Genomic DNA, 19,140 nt, shown 5'->3' with positions numbered 1-19,140 from the left:
AGAAATAAAATGCAGGTGAAACAAATTAAATGAAAATGTTAGCTTTGACTTTATTAAGGAAAAACTACAATACACTGCATATTTGTAATGAGAAAATTGAATTACTGCGGTCATTTACACACATTTAAGGGTGTTTTATTAATTTGTGAGCATGACTCGTGGTAGAGTGAAATACTTTATTTATCCTTCCCACTGTCCACTTTTCCTTCTCAAAGTCGGACTGAAGCCTGTTTTGTGGCTACTGGTCTTGCTGCACTAATGACACTGCCATCATTAGATTAAAACCAAATTACAGTTTTGACCATTAAATTTTTCAGTGTGGACAGATTCATTAAAAATGTGATAAGAGTTGCAGACGTAAGTGAAAAAAGAATCATTTGCCATAATTAACATAAAATACAGAACTTTGCATTGAACCCATCGTCCCCATTGTTCCCATTGCCCCCAATGCAAAATGCACAGTTCCCTCCAAAGATGATATAGTAGCTGAAAATTCTGATTTATTTATTTATTTATTTATTTTTTAAAAATTAATTTAATTTTTTTAATATAGTGTAACACAAAATCTTGGCAACGAAGAAGTCATCGGGTGGTTAATTAAGAAAGCCAGTACCTGAAGTAGTGGATGAAAAATGAAATGATGGGAACATAATTTAAAGCATAAATCCAAAAACTGCTAAAGATGACAGACACCGTGGAAATAATAAAGGTTAATGAAACATTCAGCTACGGGTCTCCCATCATTCTATTATGTGCAGTAAATCAGAAATCAAAGATAATTCTGAATTATGTTAAGACGCACTGGCTGTTTCTTATGTATTCTGCTACAGAGGCATTATGGGCTGCTGCCCACTTGGCATTGACCCACATCCCCAACCTCTCCTTGTTGGCTCTGTAAGTGGAGTCAGCTCATTTGTGTTGTGATGCCACTGGGACTTTTATTTTGTGCTTGGTGGATTTTACTTCGTGGTTTGGCTGGAGCTTAACAACCAGACCACCATGTGGATGTTCCCCATCCTCCCTCCCTACCTCACCCTGCCATTTTCTATGAAAAGTAGTTTTACACCGCGAGAAAACGTGTTGTTTTTCTTAGTGTGAACAGATCAGATCATAGGTTAAAAAAAAAAAAATGACAAGAAATTGTACGCTTTAAAAGAAACGTGTGTTTTGAAACAGTTCCCTACGTGGCCGGACATAAAGATCTTCGAACGGCCTAATACCTAAATACGTTTTGTTTTGGATTTTTTCATCCTGGTCTGTACTACTGAGTAAAAATACCTCTTTTATTGTGCTGATTTGTGAACTTCTCTTACTTTCAAGTCTAATATATGTTTTTTTTTTTTCAGCTGGCAGGAGAAGCTCAAGAGCTTTTCTCAGTGCGACACGGTCCAGTGCGAGCTGCTCGCATTCTGCCAGCTCCTCATAACAGTGAGTATTTTCAGTACCGTTACTTGAGTATGATATGCACCTACCTGCAGTTAAGCACATATTGCATATTCTTGCTTGAATAATTATACAGTAGTGATGACATGATTATACAGCATTAAAACCATCGCCAGGTGAAGTTGACAACATTTGTTGTCAGTTCTTTTATCGGTGCTGCTGAGAAACATTTCTGCTGAGGAAACACAGAAAAACAAACACAGCAGGTGTCAGTATTTTTCACATCTCTGCTATAAGGGTAGAGATGGGTTCCTTTAGTTATTTTTATAAGGTATTAGCTTGTTGGCAGGATCTTTTGGGTAATGTGCTGTGGGATTTGTATTTTGTGCACAGGCTATTTATGGTGTTTTGCAGTGTGCAGCCCACATTGGCTGGTAGAGGAGGCTGCTACTGTCATGGAGCGTCTTTGCTTTCAAAGGCTGTTTAAATCTACAACAGTGTTCAGCTGTGTATTACGCATCAAAAGTAACATCTGCATTGATATCAGGACCTTAGGTTTCATAAACACACTGCATGATTGAAATTATGAGATGGTCAATGTTTTCCATCCATCAGTGATTGTAATGCTGTTGATCATTATGTAGCTTTCTTTATGGTATCAGTGGTATTAAAGTTCCACATCTACATATCTGTGTCAGAAGAAGCTGCATTCAACTGTGAAACACAAGCTTTTATACCTTGTAGTAGATAAAATCTCAGCTCGTGTTGTGCCACCTTCAGATGCTGTCTGAGATTTTTTTTTAACAGTAAATGTCTCTTCTGAAACCACACAGGGATGTGGAGGAAGTTCATTTAAACGTTTTTCCTTTGCAAGTCTCCTGAAGTGTCTTTTCAGCATAATTCGGAAATGTCTGTCCTGGAAAAAAAAACTCTGGTTAACTTGATTTCAGCATCCAAGGTCAACACTTAAAATTAAATTTTGGATGGCCTATTGTAATGTAGTTTTGGGTTGTGGGCATTTTAAGTGGTGCTATATCATTAAAATTAAAGAGTGCTCCTTGGTTCCTCATCCTAATGTTGTCGTAAATCTATGATTACTGTTAGCCCACTCTCAGTCAGTAGTCCATATTACTAGTAATGCAGGCATTGGTGTCCTTTTGTCATGAAGAGTTTAGCCAAACAAAGGGTATCCCAAGTGCATTTTGATCAAATTTGAGTTTTGTATTTGCGTTAGTATTATGTCATTAATGTAACACACGGGCCGCGGTAATCTGACAAGGATGATTGCTACAAAATGATGCCACAGAAAATCTTCTTTTAGCAAACATTGAAAAAGAATCATTGTTCATTATTAATGATGATTTTTGGATACCTTTATTTCAGAAAAGTTAGTGAATATTATTATTTTTTTTAAAAAGGAAGTAGAAAGAAAAACATTTTCGTCCACTCATCCAATTCAGGGTCTTGAGCTGGAGCCTGACATGGGGCCACAGGCGTGGTACGCCCTGAACAGGTTGCCAGTTTGTTGCAGGGCAACAATAGAAAGCTCGTAGTGCTTAATGTAAAAGCTGAGATCACACAGACCACAGTGGCTGCTTCAACCTGAGATGAACTTTAAGTACAGCAAGGAAACCACATAGAAACTGCAGTCTGGCATCTGAAGCGATCAAACAGCACCTGAATAACACTCTGTAGCTTCACCAAGTGACGTGTGAAATGCTTCCATATCCACCACCTGGATGCATGCACATGCATAATTAGTGCGTTGTAGTGTAAATTCCTCAAGGACAAAAAACAGACTGGCACGCGGAGCCTCCTGCATAGACCCCCTCTCTTACTATCTGATAGGGAGATTTCCGTCACTCACCCTAAAGTTGACTCGCAGATTTGGAAAGTGTAATAGAAGCTTTCAAAATCAGCATTTTGTGATTTACATTACTCACAATTTGCTTTTATGAGTAATGTAGCGTGGTCCAAATGAAAATTACAATGCAGGAGGAAAATGAGAATTTTTGTGAATCAGTATATTGAACAGTACTTTCAGATTCATTTCTTTTTGGAAGGAAACATTTCCCATGATGTTCTGTGAATGCACGTTTGATCTGCTTACCTAATGCTGTTTTATATGACCTGAATTACAAACAACGTTAAAGCATTTCATTTCATTTGTAATGTAAGTGAAATAGTCCCAGTAATGACAAACAAATGTGGCACTGGTTCCACTCATGGAAGGTTGAATGCAGTATTAATTGCAGTTCACATATTCTCAAAGTCATGGTGCAAATGGTCGACTTGTTCCACTGATGAGACTCTTTACAGACATCACGTTTAAATTTAATCCCTGCAGGTGTCAATCGGTTCTGTGAAAGATGGTTTGTGGCTTTTTTTTTTTTCCGGTGAGAAAATGGTCTTTGTGCTCGCCGTCTATGTTGCAGTCTTTTGGCAGATTTCAACAACACACAATGGCAGCTTTTGAGGAGTGCTGGAAGTGGATAAAAGCAAACCACAGTAATAAGAAGCAGCAGATAGCCCCGACACATGAGGGGAGTAATTCTCTCAGCAGAAAATAAATATGAATTGTACCACTGCAGGGAAGGACACTGATTGTAATCTGTTAGGGTGCAAACAGTGTTGCACTGTGGCGAGCCATTAAAAGGCCAATTGTCTGGGATATGAGGCTGTGGGTGGGTGGACTCGTAAAGCCCTGAAAATAGGTGTTGATTATAATAAGGAAAGGTTCCTCCTTCCTGGAATAGAGAAGGAAAAGCTGGTTTTCCAAAGGAAGTAAACGCGTTTATCCACATCTCGTTTACGAGCTGTGATCTTTTGTTGTTTTGGAAAATGAAGCAATGACTTCTCTGTCTGACAACAAATGAGCATTGAGGAGATACTTTGTGAATGCTCTCTGGTCTTCATGCTAGAGGAAATGCCATGCAGTTTAATATGTAGCCTGATGTTTCGGGCGATGTCATAGTATTATTTAAACATACACTTACTTGTTTCTGTTACTATTCATTGCAATATTAATCAAATCAAAGTTGCTCTATGCATCTTCCCAGAATGTTTTCTTTTTTTAGTTAAATGTGCCATTCACCAAGTCTCCAAGGAGCATATTTATGTTCCGGCTCAATATCTTGACTGATGACAGAAACATGAAAGGAGAGAAGGATCCTGTTGGTAGTGTTAAAGGCTGGTACGGAAGGCACGTTTGCTCTCATGCCATACCACAGGAACTTGGGCTGATTACTGTCAACCCTCAAATTACAGTCCTCTAAAGGGTAACATCTTCTTCAGTCTAAGCACCCCCATCCACTCAGTCCCCTTATCCTTTGCCAAACTTCAAAAATGAGACAATTAGGGAAAATATGGGATCAGAAATACTTAATGCAGCATGATTTCTCTTCATTTTTCACATGCCCACTGGACTTTGCATTTTCAGTAAGATTTCTCCATCATTTTTGAGTTTTGTTAACTTTTTTTTGGAGGAACAAAAATGTTTGGGTTTTTTTTTTTTTTATTATTTTACATCAAGCTTCATTTATTCTTTTAGCTCAAATTTACAGTAGAAAATCAGTAGAGACTAGCAAACAAAGTCTTTAAATTAAGTGATTCCATGTTTTGGATGGAAAAAAAAAAATCTCCATTTATCAAAAAATATTTTGCAACCATAATTGGATTATGGGGCAACCATAGTAATGTAATCAGCACGTTTCCTGCCATGGTAATAGCCTGCCTGTTGTATGAGGGTGGGGAGTGCTCGAGCCCTCACATGTTTGGTAAAGAATGTCTCTCTTTGTTGTGTGCAGATTCTGCTGTTTCTCATCTGGCTCTTCCTCTGACTCCTCTTCCTCCTCAGGTCCTGTAAAGCTGGACAGTTTTGCTGACAAGAGGCCCCTCCTTGGGGTCTGCAAGAGCACGGGGTCCTCTGGGTGAGTTCAGGCTTCGTTATAAAACTGACATCACTTCCTGTCGGTCACCCATAAACTGCAATGCAAAATAGTGACTTTGCTTCCCCTCTGTTTATAAGTGATGAATTATAGATTCACATCTTTCTGCTATAATGTTGTGCTATTCTGTGCGATAAGTGACTGACAGCTTAACTAGTGGAGGGGCAAAAAATGATGTTCTATAATGTCGTCTTAAACTTAAAGACTAGATGCCCGTTAAGCTCTGTCTTTGCCTAGTAAAGACAGGCATCTACTTTCTAATTAAAAGTGCACTTACTGGAAAGTGAGAAACTAAAGCAACCTGTGTCTCATGGGATTTAGCCGTCCTTTCTTTAAAACCTGCCAATAGTGTTTTACTTTCGGTGATGTTATGAAGGACAACAAATGCTCCATCTGAAAGTCATTTTTAAAAATAAGAGGCATCAAAGGACACCCAACATTTTGTTACGAACCCTTCACATGCAACTTGAGGTGAGCCACCCATGTGGGCTTAGTGACTATTAGTGGCAGTGTGGCTGGAATGCGAGCAGTACCTGAATGCCCCACAGGCTGGGAGAAGGGTGATGGAGCAGATGTGCAGAAGCCTGGGATTGTTAGGGTTAGGCCTGGGAATGTCATGTCTTTGTTTAGTGCAAGAAAACTTACTTCAAAAGTGACAGACCCCGAGGCATCTTGCACTCCCTTCTCTATACCCAGTTTGTGCCCTCCCTTCTTCCCCCCTCTTCCACTTACTTATGCTGCTCTTCCAGAGCAACACAAAATTTAACTCAATATATCCTCCCCAGGAAATGAAATAAGGAAGTCTGTCTTCAGCTGGGTCTCGATGGAGACCACCTTCTTGATGTTTTCCAGGAACTGCCGCCACTGTCTCTCTGACGCCATTGCCATTGCTTCTGCTTTTCCTATGTCCTCACTGACACTGAGACAGGCAGCGTTTTGACGGTTTGGCAAATCACCCAGGCGTCGTTCAACACTAATGCTGAAAACATGTACTGTGTTGAAAAGCAGAAACCCTGACCTCTGGCTGAATGGCACAGCCTGGTCCTTCCCTCTACAGAAGTGCTCGGTAAATAACACTTTGGTCAAAGACAAGAAGGAAAAAAGCTTCCGGGTGCGGCGCTGTACTTTCCATCGGGCCTGTTCATAAACTTACTAAGGTCCTCGCACAATTTTTAGCATATAATCATTTTGAAATAACAGCTTTTGTTAACCACCAAAAAGGATGCCGTCCTGACACTTAAATGGAAAACAGATTGGACTCTTGGCTGCTATAGCAGTGCTGGTTTAGAAGTCGGTTCAGTCAGCTCTAGGCTTAGATTACAAGATTTGCAAATTAAAGGAAAACCAGAGAAGGGAAAAAGCATGTGTGCTAAAGCGCTGTACTTGTGGATTTCCAGCCAGGCACACTCAACATAATTTTATCAATGGAAAGGATTATATGTAAAGTCCAAACAATGTAAGGATCCAGTGATTTTCTTGACAGTAAAGCTACATATGCGTCCCTTTCACTCTGTACCAGTGCCAGAGGGCTTTAGGAATTAGTAAAGACTGCTGGTGCCCTTGCAGACCTTGGTGTGTACGTCTGCTCACATTTCTGGAAAAGATTTAAGTTTCCTTCCCTTTCTAGCTGTTGTTATTATTTTCAGTCGTTTTAATTACATCCACAGGTATTAGTATTCTCAAAGTGATCCTCAGTGAAATTTTATGGGAAAGACCAAGGCGACTTAACTGTTTGCGGGTGTTTGAGTGCACACATATCTTGGGCAAAAGTTCAGTGATGAATAAGTGTGCTTTGTTCTCTGGAGTGACATTTCCAACCTCCATCTACCCCCTCACAACATCTCCACATGCCGAGAGGATGTGGTCCCCTCAATATAGACTTCTTTCACCATCAGAATTAATACTGCACGGGCTATTTCTAGACTCTAGTTAATACACGTGGATGAACAGTCACTACTGAGGCCATGGACAGGCTTTTTTGAAGGGTTGTACAGTATGTCAAACAGTAAACAGTGTTCTACATCCTGAATGCCCACCTCAAGCGGCCCTTTTATTATATTGTTTTTTAAAAAGAGCGCCAATTTCAAAAGGCGGATGCATTGCACCACTGCTCACTCCTCTTGTGCGTCACTGCTGAGTGTTTTTCTTCTAAAAAAAAAAAAAGCTACACACTAGGCTGTGTAGGTTATTTATTTATATTACAAATAAGTATTTTTATGTGTTGCTGATGGGGCTGAAAATGTCTGGTAGTGATGTTAGAACAACAGAATCATCAGTTCACTTTAAATCTATAATTGTCAGTTGACAGCTAACTTGATTGAGAGATATTTTTTTTAATTATTTTGTTTTTTAAATCTATAAAATGGTGTATTTTGTTTTTACTTGATATACAAAAATTAAACATGATAATAATACTTAGACAATAAATGCATTAGTACCTAGAGGCACGACACGGATGGATTTTAGTGCCACTATAGACGTGTCCATGTGTCGTATACATTGCGTGCTTACGCCTTTGAAGGACAGATGGTTAAAAGCTTTCCTAACAAAAAGCCCTTAAATGGCGGGTGAGGTAATCGAAGGAACAACAGTGAGCATACACCCAAGACGTCAATCAAAGAGACTAGAGTCTGTGTATCACACGTGGTTATTAAAAGTCATTCAAAGTTGTTTTTTAAAAAAAAAATTGATGTTATTGTTATTGGTTACAGCTTAATTAGCCAACAGAAGCACTTAGTTAGGGGCTTGGAAAAAAAAAATCATGGTCTGTTTTAGAAGTGACCTTTTCATGACATTAGCTACATGTCCATTTTTATGGTTACCAAGGCAACATTTTCCTCATCTAATATGATCGGTTGATCACATTAGTCTGCTGTTCAGAGACAACGTGCACAACACACATGACCCTAAGTAGTCACCTTCATAAATATGGCTCCTTTTAACCCTATTTAAGCGATTGACCAGTGTTTCCTGTTGAGATTGGGCAAGCAAATAAGCCATGCTTGCACAATAAATGTGAAAAACACATTGACAAATGGATATAGTTTTCATCTTTAAATGTTGAGGCATCAAACTATGCAAATTATCGGTGCAAGCTGATGTGCTTTGATTTCAGTTTCTACTACCTAACTCTAATTTCCCATAAGTCATAAGGTGCTGTTTCGTGGTGCAGTGTTACTTTAAAAACAAACCTAAAAAGCTACACAGAGGGTTGGGTGAAGCGTGCCTCCTCCCACCACTCACACTGACAGTAAGTGCCATGCAAAATCCAAAGTAAATGTACAGCAAACACAATTTCATCCTCCTGCACATTTGCATTTAATCTGCTTTAAATCCTTTAGTGAAATATCACAGGTTATTAACTACATGGTTGGAGGCAACAAATTCCACTTAGCCCACACAAACACTTTTGATGGCAAAAGCCCATTGAAGCACTAAGCACTAAGTGTTTCAGTGCATTTTCATGACAGGTTTTGCTCTGTGCACCGGATGTATCCTTTTTCTAAAGTGTATTAAATGGAAATCGTGAAGCATTTGTATAAAACAAGCCACCAGATTAAGGGATTTGGAGAAGTGATGCTTTTTATCCACCATGAGGTTATGGTATTCTTCACTGTCACACCATGACCATGCGCACAAACGTGCTGTCCAATCTTAGCTGGAGGGTGGATGCTGCCGTGAACGTATTTAATTTGTCCTGCATCAAAATTGCGGTAAAGCTGTATCAATTATGTTCAAGATGATCGGAGTATTTAGACACCGTGTCAGCCCAGAGGACAATCCACAGTCCTCCTTGTGCCCTGGCTGGCAAAATTGGCCTTCAATTTGTGGAAAGGAATGTCATGTTCTCCACTGAGAAAACCATTTTGATCACATTGTTCCCTGACACTTTTGTCATGCTCCTGCGTGGAAATGAGAGTAGCTGTAATCTGTTCTTTCACTTCCCCTTTTTCGTTGCCCCACATGTGGACACACATACGTACTTGTGCAGTGCATAGGCAGAGCTCAGGGGCTCAGGCTTCACTGTGGAACGTTTATTTTGACTTCCATGTCTGCTTTATGTCTGTCGAAAATGTGTTCTGCCTCGCCAGTTTTCCTCCTTCAAATAGGAAGTCAGATTATACTCAGTAGTACTGGAAGTGGTGCATATAAACACAGCCGACAGGCTGAATGATTAGTAATGACTTTTCAAACTTTTACCACAGCTTCATTCTTTAAGCCAGGCCCCTGTGGTCAAAGCAATTAATATTTTATTTTACTAAAGTTTAAACTTTTCCTTTCCTCTAGATTGAAGTATATTGCAATACTATTGTAATTTTCTCCAGATGTTAACTGTTAAGTAACACCCACTGTTGGAGGGCTCGCTATCAGTCTTAGATTAAGGCTTAACTGGGCAAAAATAATCAGATGCCTTTTTATGGCTGTAAGTAATGAAGTTATGAAGTTGGGGAAGTCTCATCTCTACCGATATTTAAAAGAGGTCCAAAAATGACTTTACTTTGAAGCTTCCCTGAGATGTTGGAGGAGACATACTTTCTGATTACATAATCCGATTAGAAGATAACAAAAATTGCATCCATGATAAACATGGGGCTGTAGAGATGGCAATCTCCATCCACCACTTCTGCCCAGGCTTAAATATACTAATAACGACTGAGTGGCATAATCTCTCCAGCATGTCCTTCCCTGCAGCCACCTTCTAGATTACTGTGAAATTTTGTACAGATATTTATGAATCCAATGATTTGGCTATGATTCCCTTTCCTGTACTACTTTTGGTAAGTGGGCATTGCACCAGCCACTATTACATCCCAATTGTGATGCATTTATATGCCTCCAGCAGCTCATTGTCACTCCCTTAACAGGAGTCCTGTGCCTTTATGACTAATAGGGCACACAGGCTTTTCTATTGGTCTATTGATTGCAGAACAACAAAGATTAAAAAGTTAATTATTACTTTTTGAGTTATTGCACTAAATATATTTTACTAAATGCTAGCAAGTAATTTTGTCTTTAGAGCTGATGAAATAGTCATGAAAAGTTTTGCTCTGAAAAATATAAAAGTTGAACACCGGCCTAAGTTGATACGTCACATTTCTTATATAGCTTTAAGATGTCAAAGCAGAAGAAAGAACTGCTGTATGACCAGATGTTTCTTGTGTCAAGTGCTTCCACTTAACATAGACAGAAAATTGGCACATGAGGTTAAAATGGGATCTAATGCAAGCCATGGTTTGGGTAATGAATATTAATACCCACTTCACTGCTGTCAAAGAAAGAATAAGCTGAATTTATTGGGTGCATATACATAAATCCCATGTTGATTTTTCCCCCATTGTTGTGCTTTTAATGTTACACATCTTTGAGTCACAAACTTGTAGGAGTTTTTTTAAAAATGTTTTGTAGCTAGTATAGTCAGATTTAATGGGTTTGTTATCTATTTAGCTGCACTTTTCACTCTAATGCAGTATGCTTTAACACATAAACACTAACAATGAGTAAAAGCCTGTACATGAATACACATGGACAAACACAGGGTAGTTTGTTTTCAAAATGCTGGCAATTATTCTTATTATTATGTGAAGTATTAAATAGTGGAGGAAATGTATTTCTGGCAGACATGGAGCTGTGGTTGAACTTTTTACCCTAATTACTTTCCTGCTAATGCCTCCAGCCTGCCGGAATCACTGTGGCTCCCCCAGGCCTCCAGTAGGCTCTGATGTGGCTAGTATTTGTGTGTGGAGAAGGGGAGCTCTGGGTTTCAGCAGAGAGCCAATAAGAGTCATAAGAGAAAACAAATAAGGAGGAGTAGAGAAAAAAACGTTGCACTGCAGTTTTTCTTTTCTTTCCCTTTGATTTCATAAATATAGAATTTTACATAAACTCATCATGGGGACAAATGTCATGGTAATTTGAGAGTTTTAATGATTTCTTTGAACTGTTAGAATTATTGTATGTATTGTTAATTTCTTTAGCGCCATACAGGGTCATAAGTATACATACAGGCTCAAATATATATACATATACACCCAATAACATTTTGTTAAGTGTCCCTTATCAAGTATGCTTTTGGTAGCCATTGACAATTTTCTGGTGTAATTCTAGCGGGTTATTTGACCACTCTTTTTGCCAGAATTGGTAGAGTTCATTGGACTGGTTGGGAACTGGTTTGGGAACGCCATTCTAGAAGCTTAGTGTTAGTCTGCTTTACCCCTGTAAAGACCAGTTTTGATGTGTTTTTGGAATCATTCTCACGTTGGACCACCCAGTTGTATGGTTTAAGCCATCAAGCTGTTGATTTGAAGTGAAATTAAGGAATTTGGAGGCAGTCCTCTTGCAATGTACCAGTACCACTGGCAAAACAGCATAATGCTACCACCACCATGCTGGACAGTTGGTACTATGTTCTTCTGTTTGAAGCTTCACCTTCACCTTCAAACATACCTCTTGTCATTGTGGCCAGATGGGTCAATCTTTGTCTTCTCTGTAAATAAAATGTCCTTTCCAGAAGGCATTTGGCTTGGTCATATGGGCAGCTGCAATTTTCAGTTGAGCTTTAAGGTGTTGATTTTCGACTTGGTCAAGTAAAACTCACTTTGGACTGGAAAGAGAAAAACTACAAAAACGGAAACTGCAAGTTGTAATCATCCATGATCTTGATCACTAACGAGAATAAGCTTTGGCCTTGTCAAATTAAAAGACACTGTGGAACCTTCAGCATGAATAATTAAAAGTTTTAAGTGTATGTATATGTTCGAGCCGGTATGTGTACTTGACCATGTGTAAATGAGAGAAAATCCTAAATAAATTCAAATTGTGCACCCATTTCTTCTTTTTTTTAAAAGTCATATTTAAAGTCATAAACTTCTGACTACAACTGTAAATGGGGTGCGTATGCAGGTGGAGGCTAGTGCAAGTCTTATGCTAGTCCAAGATTTTGGTTGAGATACAATAGGCCAAAAATTTTTTATATTGTTTTCCAAATTTTTTGTGAACTAGAACATTCGAGGCTGTTCCTACACCACCACTACTCTCTGAATAGTGGAAAATACAAATTTCTTGTAATTTAAAATAATTTTTTGCACATTTGATAATATCTCATTTAAATATCTGTACATCAAATAACATGTCTTAGTCGTGCTAGCTTAAAAACATGACATATGTGAGACTAGGAAAAATCAGTGATTGCCCAGTGATTACATAAAATCTTTTTGCATTTGATAATTGATTACAAGCAGTCACCCAAAGGCTGAGTGTACAACACCCTCTGCTTGACCACTTTGGATGACAACACAATTGTGCAGGTCGACTGGTGGCGGGACTGGTTGGTCTCCAACTCCAATACATCTTTGGCATATTTAAATGCATCGTTCATGAAAGCTTGTAATGCAAACAGTAATTTTCTTAATGGAAGCAAACAGCTGGACATTTTTTAAAAGATAACTAAATTAAAATTCATCCAAATTTACCTGTAATTCTTTTCCTTTACAACAACAGCAGTGGAAACTGTAGCTTCTAAGAGAGTTTATTGTCAAGAACACTTTTCTATCTTGCCTAGAATAAACGTCTGAGGAGAGCTCTGAGTACTTGTTCAGTGTTGGCATAAACTGCTGTCTGTTGGCAAGGCTGATCCTAAATTTCTGGTTTTAATATTGAAAAGTGAGATTACGATTCCCATTCCTCAGAAGTTTTACAGTCTGCAGTTGGAGCATCAGAGTTCTATCTTTCAGCAGAAGCAGACTCAGCTTCCCAAACCGAGCTTGTATTTGTGTAGCATTTCCACACTATGTAATTGTCGTCTATATTTGGGGAGCTTGTAAAACTTTGCAGCAGTAGGAAATGTGGTGAAGTCCCTTCCTTGTAAATTAATTTATTTGCCTTCTTTTTAATTCCTTCTATGGCTTCCATCTTATGCTTTCTACAGTCACATGAAATCTTGTGGTTTGGATCTCCCGGTTTAAGTTCACATTCATGGAAAGACGTGTGCAGATTGCCTCAAAGGAAAAGTGACAGATGTCAGTATGTTTAATCCAGGAGGAAGTAATGACACAATAATAAGACACGTGCCATCCATAATAGCCCCTAATGACCGTTGTAAACCGTTGTGTATCTAAAATTAAAATGCATGCTTATAAATGTGGCACTGTGCAGAGTAGTAGAAGACAAAAATGACCCAAGCAGCCAGCATTTACTGTAAGACCATCTGAAATAGTTATGCATTCAGCAAGTCTGCCCTGTACTTGTTTTATGCCCACAGCAATTTAAATTCAGAAAATTCTGGACCGTCCCAAACTGACCGCAACTCAAGTCTTACAATTTCTATGTGGTTGATCTTCCTAGCCTACAGGTGCTCGTACTGTAGTTTCAATGGTGACACTATTTTTTTCAAAGAAGTTACATTTCTTAAGGACTAAAATGCTATTTTAAATATACAATCATAGAAACATTGGTAAATTGGTTGCTGTGCCATTCTTCCCCAGACTAAAAGCCTTGGCGATCATGTTGACATTTTTGGTTTAAAATACCTCAGCGACTTTGCTGTGACATTAAATGTAGATGTTCCCAATGCTCCCCAGAGAACAAATACTGTTCGACTGTGTTCATCCCCTAACTTTTCACTCGGTTTCACAAGAAGGACACAGCGTGTCTGAGGCTGGCATTCTGGTTGGAACATAAAAATACTAAAGTTTGACACTCAAGTCCTCCTCTTTATGCCATCGTATCCCACAACAGACGAATTTAACAGAAATGTAGTTTCTCTCTCTCTAACCATGTTCTGTTGTCATTTTGCCGTTTTCAAGTTCTGTATCTGACAAGCCCTTTACATTTTCTCCTTAATTTTTGGAGTAGCTTCTTGTCCTGTCACAGGAAGTAAATGAGCCAAGCCCCTTTTCCTCCATCTCCCTCATTTTATATCCTTTCAGACCCAAGGGCCAGTTTGAGTAATAGTAATTGACACATTGATCTAATAGGGCCATCATAATAGGCCTGTTACTGAGCTGGGCAATGGTGCTCGGCGTCACCTTAACATGTGCAAGGACTGACATCCCGCCATGATCCATAATGATAATTGTGATTTAGCCTTGCTTTCAACCTACGCCCCAGTGTCCCCGGCATCAGGAAATCTTATTACATCTGACCCCACATTGCCTCCATTAGAACTAGGTCATTTGTTAAAATACTGCAAAAGCAAAACAATTGAACCCTGTGCCATTTTGATTCTATAACAGTGGGTTATCATTGTCCCTTTGAATCAATTCCAGGGGCCCATTTTTCGGGATAGAGCTTTGAATTGGATTGATCGGACTCTGATAATGCTGAAATCAATGATGCAGCCGCCTGAAAGTAAATTATCGTTGAGCGAAATTTTCGGATTAATCTTAATGCCAGTATTCTTGATTGGTATTGGTCGCTGTACTTGCAGGGCGAGCACCATTGAAATGTTGACGGAGACATTAACTGTCAGGATGGAAAAATGAAACGGGGATTCTTAGAAACTTTTTCCACGGCACATCTTCTGTCTTCCTAAAGGGGCAGGAGCCACTGGAGGGACGAACACACTTGGATTAGCTGGGTTAGCATCCAGGCAGAAAAACACAGTCCACACTTAGTCTTGAGACAGTGTTTAAAATCTAGGCTTAGGTTGTGACCCAACTTCTCACTTGGCGCCTTTGCTGTTTAGCTTCGGAAATATACAAAAGAACGTTAGTATGTACCTGTGTGTATAAATGTTTGTGCGTAAGCGTGTGTGGATGTGTAACACATAATGTTCCCTTAGAGTTTCACTCTTGTATCAGTCATCAAGATAGTTGCTGGGTATTGTTGCAGCAGTTATTTCATTTTGCATCTCTGGGTGTGTGTTCCTCCCTTTGTTTGTGTTAAGGAAAAAAAAACATGCATGTCAGATTTTAGTGCCTCTGATCTTACCTAACACATGTGCATTTGCGAGAGTGTGCGTGCATGTGTGTGTTAGCAGTGAGTGGTGAAGTCGTGTTTGTGTCTGTGCTGTCCAAGCTGATTTTTAAACAGATGTTGACAGAGTGTTCCACAGGATTGTGTTCCTAAAACACCACTTATGAAATAGGAAAACTTTACTTATTCCATATTTGGGAAATTCTGTTACTGCTACTATCTGCTTCTTACTGCTTCTGCTACTTTTACAGCTATTACTAGTTGTAAAGGATTAAGTGAAGCACCGTGGATACTTTCTGGGTGCACTGTATAACATAAAAAGAAGCTAAAGGCTAGACAAGTTTGTGAAAACATCATCTACATTTTTAATCTCTGCAGCACTCCAGCTTGTCATAATGAACAAGTTGTTGAGATTCTTCCATCTTTAACACATCTTCAACAAATATCAGTCTGCAGGATTTTTCAAGTTGAAATGATGGCCCAGTAGTCATGAGACATGTGAAACACTGCACAAATACAGCGAGAGTGTACATAAGAACCATGGAATCCAGGGTGGAAGAAATGAGAGAAGAGGAGGGCTGAAGAGAAGGCTGTTTGGGGTAAAGACAAGTTGGGTGCTCTATCACCAGGTCCATTAAGCACTTCCTGCATTGGAAAACGTGGTATGGATGGATTCAGAGTGCCAAAAGCATTGTGCCAAAAATGCGTCAGCCTTGTTTACTTAACTAAGACTAGAGTGATGAAGGTGTTGCTGCAGAAGAATCTAACAAAAAAATGCTGGATCAGTTCACACATAATAGACTGTTTGCTCAGATTTTGCCTTGATGCGTCTGCTCTGCCGTTCGGTAACAAGGTACGTTGGTCAATCAAATAAAGGGTGGGCATATTCCAAGGGCCTGTGCTTACAGAGACACATTTGATTATTGAATCTTTTTATTGCAACACACCAACATCACTGCAGTTTCTGGGCACCAGTGAAAGATCACAGCAAGGCTCTGAACTATTAACATTATATTTTCTACATCTATTCTAGTCTTGTGAACATTGTTTCCTTACTTTTCATCCAACAAAAAGGATGTTAGGCTCACCTGCAGTTGAACTTGGTGCTGATAGGTTGGTGTTAGGATGCTAACATCTAAACTGATGTGGTGGTTGTAGTGAACATTAGGATGTTAGCATTGCTAGTCATTGCGAACATGTTGCATGATTATTGGCTGTAAATTGTGTTGTTGTGATGCATCAACGCTCTCATATGAGTAAAGGGTTATAACAAATTGAAAGCCCTCGCTGGCTGTGACCCACTGATTCTCATAAACAGGCACTTTAGAGGTATCACACTCGATCCTGTTCCTTATCTGTAAATGGCTTTTTTGGGGTCTCCTGATAATGTCATGTATGTTTTCCATGGTTTGCCTTTGGTATATTACACAGTGGGTTTATTTTGTGCGATAGTTTTGAATCAGAGTGACAGACAAAGAAGAAAAGCAATAGTGAAGACTGGCACGGCAGACGGACCTTGACGCAGGAGTCGGTCAGAACAGGGTGTGCTGCTGGAATATTCAACGTGGCTGAGGTCATCTGTCTCTTGTAATGGATGAAGGTCTTTCCATAATGATGTCTTCATTTGAATAATGTCCAGATTTCCCTCGGTGGGAGTTGCTGTAACTTGGTAGTAGCTGTCTGCTGTTGAAGCCACTTCCTAATGGTGTCTTCCACTGGCTCTACTCATCAGTAAAGGGATGTTATCGATCATGTCGACTCTCCTTCTTCACCTAACTTTCACAATGTTGATATAATCAGTGCTAGTGTGCAGCTGTTTTTGTGCTTCTCTGTAACATGTTTTTAATTGTTTTTTGTTTTTTTACTCCATTCAACAGAATTTGAAGTTTTATATCACACCGTTTCCCTTTAATCTGCCATGAAAGTCATTGTTATATTTTAGAATCACTGCCTTCCATTTGTCCAAAAAGTATCCATGCTGAGACTGATGAGGTATGTATCTACACTTAGTATGCACAAGCAGACTAAATGGACTGTTGAAAGCACTTCGTCCTATGGCTCAAAAAACAAAACTAACACTACAGTTCACCCCTGAATCCTCAGCCAACACGGCACCACAGGCCCTGCCAAGGTTGACAGAGAATGGAAGAGCAGTAGAGGCGTTCCTCGCAGAGACAGAGAAGGGGCACAAGGGACGGGGGGTAGTGGAGGGGAGTCTCTTGATTAAGATTTATGTCTAAACTTTCCTGTTCTAGCAGCCGTTGCCTGCTGTTGGATAAGCTCCCTTACACACCCCTCTTCTTTGCTGTGTTGATAGAAGGGCTTCTAGTAAATGTGTTTCATGACAAAGCATTTCCCCTTTTGCCCTTCATGTTACTCCCCTTTACTCTGGATTCCCAGAAGGTGCAGGGCAGTGGGACGTCGGGAAATCAAATAAATTTTTGTGCTTCAAGTTTGTTTTCATACATTAATGCACGTAATCACAACGATTGTGTGATTGGTCTGTGAGCACTCCCAAAACACGCGTGACCTAAAGCTGACAACAGTGCCCGAATGCCTTCTGAGGAGCTCTGCTAACATGCTGCTCATGCTAAGCCTTCTGTGTAGTAATCCTGCAGCTTTGGATTATATAAGCCACCTATATTGGTTACTTTGAATCATGCATACGATGCTGGTCTCCCAAAAAGTAGATCTGTTTCGACAAGTTCAGTGATAAAGCCTTAAATGAAAAACTGACCACCAAAATCACAAAGTTAAAGTAGAAAACAGGACTTTTCATTCCTGCAGATGTAATTCTGTTAATTACCTGAAAACTCGTGTCTGTTGGAAACCTGGTAAACTGCACACACGCTGGAAGTGACTTCAGGCAAAATAACTATGGGCCATGAGAAGTGGGTGAGACCCATGATTGATGAGCGGATGATGAGACTACCAGTGAGAGAGAAGATTGTTGATTGACATATGACCTTGCTAGAGGGTCACCTAGGCAACCGCGATGAAGGGATGAATGGGACTGAAAGGTGAAAGAAAAGAAACCTACAGTTTTTGAAAAAGTAGTAACTTTCATTGTACAAAGAATATCAGGTGTGTTTTGCTTTTTTTAAGCATGTTATTAGTGTGCTTTACTTTCCACAATTTAAAGTTTAGTTACAAATGGAAAAAGTGAAGCGTTTGGGTGAAAGTCTGAAGTCCCAGTGTTTTATCAGTGGTTACTAGATTATCAGTTCATAAAGTTTTCAAACACTTTAAAATTAATGGTGTTTAAAAATGTTGCCCTTTTTTTTTCTTTTCTCCAGGACGAGCCCCCCCTACTGCTGCGCTGACCTGTATTCGCTAAGGACGGGGGAAATGGTTAAATCAATTCAGTTCAAGACGCCTATCTATGACCTCCACTGCAACAAACAGTGAGTTTGGCTAAACAGAATAAGTAAATGCATTTAAAAAGACTTTTGTCATGTAGTCACATGAATGGTTTTTCCTTCTCACAGTATCCTTGTTGTGAGCCTGCAAGAGAAGATTGCAGCATTTGACAGCTGCACATTCACCAAGAAGTTCTTTGTTACAAGTAAGAATATTAAACACATGAGTCCTATAATGCTTATTTACTGCTCCAGGGGTAATTGTTCATATCGAACATGGCAAAAGTTTTAAATAATAAAGTTGGAAAAGAGTGGTTGTTCCGTTCTCTGGGTGCTCTGGTTTCTACTGCTGTGTATCAACTCGGCTCTAGCTGTGAGAACAGAGCTCACCTGGGATTGAGGTGAGCCGAGCGGCTGCACTAACCCAACATGAGGCAAATAAGTGTTGCTTTTTTCGACTGTGAATCATGCAAAGCTACTCTCTGAGAACGACAAGAAATGACAAACATTAAAATGCATAGAATACGTCTTCTTTCAAT

General features: G+C 39.5%; 1 protein-coding gene across 3 annotated transcripts in view; it reads left to right on the top strand.

Annotated features, from left to right (window-relative positions):
• bcas3 (BCAS3 microtubule associated cell migration factor) overlaps positions 1 to 19,140 on the top strand; it is a 319,882-nt gene that overhangs the window by 12,543 nt on the left and 288,199 nt on the right. For all 3 annotated transcript variants that reach the window (XM_085379388.1, XM_085379386.1, XM_085379387.1), the window contains exons 6-9: positions 1,347 to 1,428; positions 5,240 to 5,312; positions 18,539 to 18,646; positions 18,731 to 18,807. In XM_085379388.1, coding sequence (XP_085235514.1) covers positions 1,347 to 1,428; positions 5,240 to 5,312; positions 18,539 to 18,646; positions 18,731 to 18,807 — 340 coding nt within the window. The remainder of the gene's footprint in view (positions 1 to 1,346; positions 1,429 to 5,239; positions 5,313 to 18,538; positions 18,647 to 18,730; positions 18,808 to 19,140) is intronic.

Source organism: Rhamphochromis longiceps, linkage group LG14 (assembly GCF_057381845.1).
Source record: "Rhamphochromis longiceps isolate RC_006_pf linkage group LG14, R_longiceps_female_GT1.1, whole genome shotgun sequence".
In the NCBI taxonomy this organism is placed as follows: domain Eukaryota; kingdom Metazoa; phylum Chordata; class Actinopteri; order Cichliformes; family Cichlidae; genus Rhamphochromis; species Rhamphochromis longiceps.
Note: the sequence above shows the minus strand (reverse complement) of the source record. Positions and strands in the feature narration are given on the sequence as shown.